At 49.9% G+C, this 7,158-nt stretch overlaps 1 protein-coding gene and 1 pseudogene across 1 annotated transcript; one reads left to right on the top strand and one right to left on the bottom strand.

Annotated features, from left to right (window-relative positions):
• The first annotated feature begins 211 nt into the window (after positions 1-211).
• Positions 212-3,134, top strand: CCL1 (C-C motif chemokine ligand 1). Its single transcript, XM_012449438.2, has 3 exons — positions 212-359; positions 1,562-1,673; positions 2,801-3,134. Exons 1-3 carry the CDS (start codon positions 284-286, stop codon positions 2,901-2,903), a joined length of 291 nt encoding a protein of 96 aa, XP_012304861.2. The 5' UTR covers positions 212-283; the 3' UTR covers positions 2,904-3,134.
• A 2,150-nt stretch (positions 3,135-5,284) lies between these two features.
• Positions 5,285-6,885, bottom strand: LOC110568050 (C-C motif chemokine 13-like; annotated as a pseudogene).
• Between the last annotated feature and the right edge of the window lie 273 nt (positions 6,886-7,158).

Here is a 7,158-nt window from a genome sequence, read left to right as displayed (position 1 = left end):
CTCCCACACTTGGGGAAATTCCCAATGTCATCTATCAATCCATCACCACCACAAATACCACCCAGGAGAGGCAGGGAAAGGAGTTTACCACATGGTCACTGGGTGTGAGCAACTGTTCCCTGTCCCTGTGGCTTCTCACTTGTGCCTCCCACCATGGCCTGGAAAACTCTACCTGGTCTCAAAATAAAAGCCTTTGGCATCGCAGGATGGCACAGTGGTGAGCTTGTAGCTTCACTAGACTCATCAAGGCTGCTCCAGGAAGGCCCAAGCCAGACCACCAGACATGCAGATCATCATCACGGCCCTGGTGTGCTTGCTGCTAGCTGGGATGTGGCCACAAGATGTGGACAGCAAGAGCAGTGAGTACGGCAGGCATCACTTTGCTTCTCTCTGGGGAGAGTAGATACATGGTCAGCCACTCTGGGGTTGGAGCACACCAACCCCAGAGTTGGAGCCTCACCAACTCTTATCTCCCCTCTTCCTATCTAAAGAGGAGGAATGGCGAACTTGGGTGGGCTTGGGGGCGAGGGCCAGTGGGAGGACCATGAGTTGGGGCAAACACAGAGAAATGAACTTCCAGCTTCAGTACGAGGCAGCTCTGCTTCATCCAGGCCCAAGGGAGGGAACTTGTGAGGTTACTTAGGTAAAGCTGGGAGCCCTGAAGTCTAGGGCAGGGCCTGGGTGTAGCTTCCACAGTGTGACAGACACCAAACAGAGTCTGAAGGCAGGACCAGGGCTCTGTCAGTCAGCTACACTTGGACAAGTCACTTTAGCTCTCAAACTCTGCTTTCTTTATCAGTGAAATGGAGGTGATGATGTCCACTCTCCAAGGCTGTTTGGAGAATACCAACCTAGTAAGAGTCATGAAAGGGGTTGTGAACAGAAAAACTAGGAGGAAGAAGCTGGGATTGGAATGCAAGTCTTTTAGGGGATGAGCTGTAAGAGGAGAATGCACAAATGGACAGAGTGGGAGCTGGGGGCTCAGAAAGAGCGGAGGACCAGGGCAGGAGGGGATTTAATAGGCTGAGTAGGGAGCTAGCTAGTTCCTGGGAGTTCTTCCCATGTCATCTCATCAGTTTGGACTCATTGGACAATTCCTAATCTTCCCCAGGTCAGGTCTGTGAACTGTGGACTACAGTGTCCTGTGTCAGACTAGCTAGGCCCCCAGGGTGTAGGGCCCAGAGCCCTTGGACATGAATATTGGGGCAGAACCATGCACACGTGGTGAAATACCAAAACTGGATGAGCTTTTAGAAACCAGGCTCCAAAAAGTCTCATTTTACAGATGAGAAGTCTGGGGCTGGGGTGGATGTACACTTTCATCAAGGCTACTCAGTTGGTATGTGGGGAGCTCAGATCTGAACCCCAATCTTCTGACTCTCACCTAGACCCAGAACGAGGTAGTTGATGACACAGAGCCATGCCGGCACCCTCTAGATGTGGTCTCCAAGCTACGGCTTGTCCTGGGGGGTGTTTTTTTGTTTGTTTGCTTTTTAAAACTTGTGCTACAGGTGGGAGGTTGAGAAATGGATGCGAACCACCATTTGTGTTTCTCTTCTAGTGCATGTGGCCTTCTCCAGATGTTGCTTCTCATTTACGAGGAAGAAGATTTCCCAGGGGGCAATCCAGTGTCACAGAAACACCAGCCCTAGCTGCCCCCATGATGGTTTCATGTAAGTGATCACCTGTTCAATCTCTCCCTAGAGAACAGAACCCTGCCAGCCTGGAATTAGAATAGTAGACACTAGATGGCAGTATTTCACCAGAATAAAGTTTCTAAACCCAGCGCCGCCAACACCTGGGTGCAAGTCGCGCTTGGGTGCTAGGGGGAGTGCTGAGCTTCCTAGCAGGTGTTAAGAGGGATGCATCTGTGCTCCTGCAGTGACTTGTGTTTCCTGAAACTCCAAGGTGCCAAGTATTATATCCCAGCATTATAGGCTCAGAGGAAGGAATTGTTTAACAAAAGCACGAGGGACTATTGTGCAGTGGAAAGAGCAAGGGAACCAGGATTAATTCCTGCCTCTGGATTTGGAACCTATAGTCTTGTGTAACCTTGGACAGGTAACTCCTTTGTACCTAATTATCTGTGTATCCTTCTGTATTCCTTATCTGTGAAGAGGCATAAACATGATACTGGCATCACAGGGTCTTTATAAACTTAACTGGGGTAGCTTTCACAAACCAGTCAGTATTTTAAGGAACTTTCATGTGTATTATCTCTGCCAATCCTCTTGGGGCAGATATTTTTGTTATCATGAAAAGTGATGTTCAGGAAGATAGAGATATTTGTCTAAGATCACCCAGATAGTAAGAGACAAAGTTGATATATAGACTGGACAATAGTCTGGTTTAGGAAATAAGATCAAAAGAGAAACACACACACACACACACACACACACACACACACATACACACACACACACATGAGTCCAGTGCAACAAGTAAGGTCCCAGATGGACATAGAAACATTAATGCTGGAGCAGAGAGCTATTCTAGGATAGGAATTTTTCATCCCAGCTAATCATCAGAATGTTTTCAGGGTCTTCAGTACCACGCTGATACAACAAATTGAAACCAGCAGAGGGGTCCAGGAAGCTCAATTCATAAGCTCCTGGTGCATTGGCTATTTCCCTGGGTGCAAGCAACAGATCTTGTGCAGCAACTTCATTTACAGAGGGGAGCTCAAGGCCCAGCAAAAGCAGCCTAGGGCACCTGGCAGCAGGAAGAGATGAGGCTTGTGCGGTGCCCACACAGTGGTGGCTTTGGTGGCTCAGCCCTCTCTCTTGTTCTCTGTTCACAGATTCAAGCTGAAGGGAGGCAAGGAAGCCTGTGCCTTGAAGACGGACAAATGGGCTCAGAAGTACGTAAAAAAGCTGAGCCACTGCCCGCCAAAAAGAAAATGAGCAGATTTCTTTCCATCATGGGCTCTGGAAATCACATGGCTTCACTTGTTCCTGAAACCCCCAGCCCTGCATTGTTCTTTCTGCCCCACGTTTGCTGGGACATGGAGGATCAGCCTGGTCTTCATAAGCTATGTTGTCACACTTTATACATTTAAATTATAGAATCATCAACCCCCGCCCCTCTGTGTCTCTTGGACTTCAGAGTGAAAACTTAATGGGCATTGAGAGGTGGTGGCCAGCGGCTGAAGAATGGGGAAGGAGGAGGGAGGCATGTTGTACCTGGTGCCAGGGGAACTGAGCTAAGTTAGTGACTCTCTACCTCTCAGCGGCTGCCTTTGTCCTGGGGGGTAAGCTCTGACTGGGGGTGGTGGTGCAGATTTTCTGCCTCCAAGTTTGGCTGTCAAGAGGGGTACAGTGGAAGAGAAAGCTGGGGTTTACAGCTGGGCCACATTTGGGTGCAGGACTCTCCTTCTTCCTGCCCTGCCCAGAGGGCTCGGGGGTGATGTTATAACTAAATCACAGCCACCCTATCTGAAGGGGATCATGTGAGGTTCTCTGCCTGTGAGGTGACTGAGGGCTAAAGAGAGATGCAGCAAGTCAGGTTGGGGGGGGGGGTGGATCTGGTGATAGAACCCAGGGCTGTTGCCTCCCAGGACAACTCCTCCTGGCGTCCTAAACTGCCAAGTGTACTGCCTGATGCAGTGTGGTACAAGATCTAGGGGACAGGCCCTGCTGTTGTCAGCAGTGCCGATCTCTCCTTGGGTGTCCAGGCATGGGTGGGTTCCGGGTCTGATTGAGATGCCCACCCAGCTTATCTGGAGGAGTGAGGCTGTCTTGGGAAGAGCAGGAGAACCCTCGGTGGAAGAGGAGGCCCTGGTGCTTTAAAAGGGACGATCACAAGCTCCAATTTGTACAAAGTGTGATTCGAGGAGAATAGCCAGGGAAGGAAGTATTTCTAGGTTTTGGGGTTGGCATGCCTTTAAAGGTTACTTTTAGAGGGTGAAGGTCTCATGCTGTGTTTTCCTCTTTCCCCATTCAACATGTCACACATCTGGCCCACTCTTCTTAATCTGCCTCCTCCCTTCTACCCGCATGACTGCCCTTCGTCACCTGCTATTTCCTCTTGCTTAGACAATTGCAGCAGGCTGTCTTCAGCCTTCCCTTCCCAACTCCATCTCATTCACAGCCACTGGCTACTCTTCCTGGCACCCATCCTTCCCTCTGGATGACTCAAAAACCTTCATACCTTCCTCTTGCCTTCAGAACTGAGTCTAAACCCCCCACTCTGATATTCTAATTCCTCAAGAACCTGTCCTCAACTTTCCTCTCTATATGTCTCCAACTTTTACACTGTGGAACTCTGAATCTGACCATTTTGGGGATATTCCCCCCAAGGCCCTCTCCCCACATTGCCATCTTGCACCTCCCCTGGAAGAATCTTTGCTATGACCACACTTCCCCATCCTCTAAAGGCTGTTCTGCCCAAGTCCCCTCTTCCCTGCCTATCCTGGGGCTCACCAGGACTTGGTCATCTAGTTTCCCTCTGGGAGTCGGGGTGCGTGAAGTCAGAATCACTTGCTTGCACTGGGGAGGCATGGATTTGGGTAGGAGACTAGAGGGGGAGGAAGGGGTTTACTTTGGGCAGAAGTGTGGTTTTAAAGGAAGAAATGAACTGAATATGAGACTGATGAGTTGCGAGCCAGGAGTGCCCATGCTGGGGACTGGAGCCCTTGTTCTAGAACAGCCTGGGCTGGTGAGGCAGGCCCTCCTTGAAACTCAGATGAGCCAGGCTAGCCCCATGGCCAGGGTCTCTACACCCTCCTTCCACTAGCATGCTCCGCCATCCACCCACACCTCTGAGAGCCCTTGCTGATTGGAAGTTACCCCTGAAGAAAACATCACTGTGTAAGAGATTTTAAATGAAGTGTATTTTCTGCAAAATGTCAGCAGGCCTATTACTGCATTCGTCTTTCCACAGTAACATATTTAGCAACACCTGACATTCACGAAGAGTTCTCCTCCCTGCCTTGCAGCATCCCTTCATGTCCATGACTGCCATAGGCACACTCTCAACCCCTGCGAGCAGAAGAGAAACCCACTGCCAGCGGCTCACAGTGGAAGGCACGGGGGCCCACAGACAGGAACCAACTTACTCAAGGCCTTGCTTTAAGAAAGATCACCCATACTCAAACTCCAAACCAGCAACAATTCAAATAACAGTCAATATTACTTAACACAGAGTACATTTTGCATCACAAAACAGAATGCATTCTATTTGAAAATGATGGTAGAAATATTCCAAAGTATAGATGAGGAGGCCAGAGGAAAATGGAAAAGTCATTTTGCATACTCTGGCTTGATTTCAGTGTGGGTAGCAGAGTTCAAGTCTTCGGGGTGTGAGCTTTCTGGCCTAGGCATTTCATGTAACTCTGAACTCACTTCTCCTTTGGGTCAGCACAGATCTCCTTGCCCAGTTTGGTTCTAAAGTTGTGGAGGAAGGAAAGCTGGCACTGTTAGGATGGAACTCTTTGAGGGTTTACCCAGGAGATGACACACTGGGCTGTAAACCTGCCTGGCCCACCTGCTACAGGTGAAGGGGCATCCTTCTGGGACAGGAAGTAGGAGGTGTATGGACAGAAGTGTTCTCTGGAGGCAGCTGCTGCTCTTGCTATCCCTGGGAAACTGATCCTGCCATCTGCTAAAGGCTGTGGGCTGGTGCCCATCCAGGGAGCAGAGCATGTGAAGTTACAGACCCTCTTTCAGCCTGTTGAGCAGTCAAAATAGGAGGATTTGCATCATACATTCTGGTTAGATCTCATCCTGAGTCAGATCCCAAGTCAGTCTGATGTCTGTCTCCTGGGGCAGAACTTTGGATTGGGGAATGTGGGCGTGGAGAGGAGCCAGGTAAGCAGTTTTCTACCCACATGACAGCCTTCTGCGGACACCACCTGTTGGTGATCCGATAGTTCCTCAGCCTCTGTAAGATCTTCTTATTGCTAAATGTGAAGCCGCAGATGGATGGGACATTGAGTGCACTTAGAAATGAAGTTACAAAGGAAAAGACTTTGAGGATGTGTTAGGCTTTTCTCAGCTTGAATGCAGCAAGGAGAATCTGTATGGATTGCAAAGCAAAGAGGAAGAAGCAGATCTTACTCGCCCCCAGGCCCAGCGCTCCCACCCTAGACCCTGAGGTGAGACCTGTGACATGTGCCTCAGGATCTCAACCTCTCAGCTGCATGATGGGGACATGTCACTGCCATCTAAGGGAGGCCATGGGCAAGGCCAGTGGGAAAGGTCCTGTGTGTGGTCCCAGATCTGCAGAGTTTGGGATGATCAAATGAGGTCAAAGAAAAGGCCCTAAATTTGGAGTCAGAAGCTTAGGTTTCATTCTTGTTCTGGGATAAACCTGGAGGTGGCTGGGTAGGGTCTCTTCTGTCCCCAACCTGGGCTTCAGCTTTTTGTCTTTAAAATTAGATGTTAAAGTAAACCTCTGAGAAACCTTACCACTCTGGTGGGCTTAGAAGTGGGGCAATGGCTGGGTGCGGTGGCTCACGCCTGTAATGCCAGCACTTCGGGAGGCCAAAGCAGGCAGATCACTTGAGGTCAGGTGTTTAAGACCCAGCCTGGCCCACATAGTGAAACCCCATCTGTACCAAAAATACAAAAATTATCTGGGTATGGTGGCAGGTGCCTGTATTCCCAGCTACTCAGAAGGCTGAGGCAAGAGAATTGCTTGAACCTGGGAGGTGAAGGTTGCAGTGAGCTGAGATTACACCCCTGCACTCCAACCTGGGCCACAGAGTAAGACTTTGTCTTAAAAAAAGTGGGAGCACCTGGGCTTAGGGCTTTCTAGAAGACAGAAACAGAGGAAAAGGAAGGAAGAGATGAAGGGAAGAGGGGCCTTAACTGGCTGAGCAAGCCCCTGAGGACTGAAGGCTGCTGTTATGAGCAGCAGGCACAGAAGTGCTCCAGAGACTTTCATGTTGGAGGGCAAGAGTTGGAGATTTCACAATGTTTCTTGGTCTCTCTGCTCCTCTGGCTGTTCTGCCTGCCTTTTATAGGGAGTGAAGAGGGTTGGAGCTCTCAGAGGACCTTGGCCTGAGCAGGGTGAGGAGCAAGTCATGATGAAGGGGAGTCCTGAATCTGCTGAGCTGGAGGTGCAGACCAAAGACTTTTCTAGGAAATGCAAGAGGGAAGCTGAGGGCTGAAGCAGCATGGCATGGCTTCCTTCTGGCTGTCCAGGCCACAAGGAGCC

Source organism: Aotus nancymaae, unplaced genomic scaffold (assembly GCF_030222135.1).
Source record: "Aotus nancymaae isolate 86718 unplaced genomic scaffold, 86718_ANA_hifiasm-v0.15.2.pri h1tg000072l, whole genome shotgun sequence".
NCBI lineage: Eukaryota > Metazoa > Chordata > Mammalia > Primates > Aotidae > Aotus > Aotus nancymaae.
Note: the sequence above shows the minus strand (reverse complement) of the source record. Positions and strands in the feature narration are given on the sequence as shown.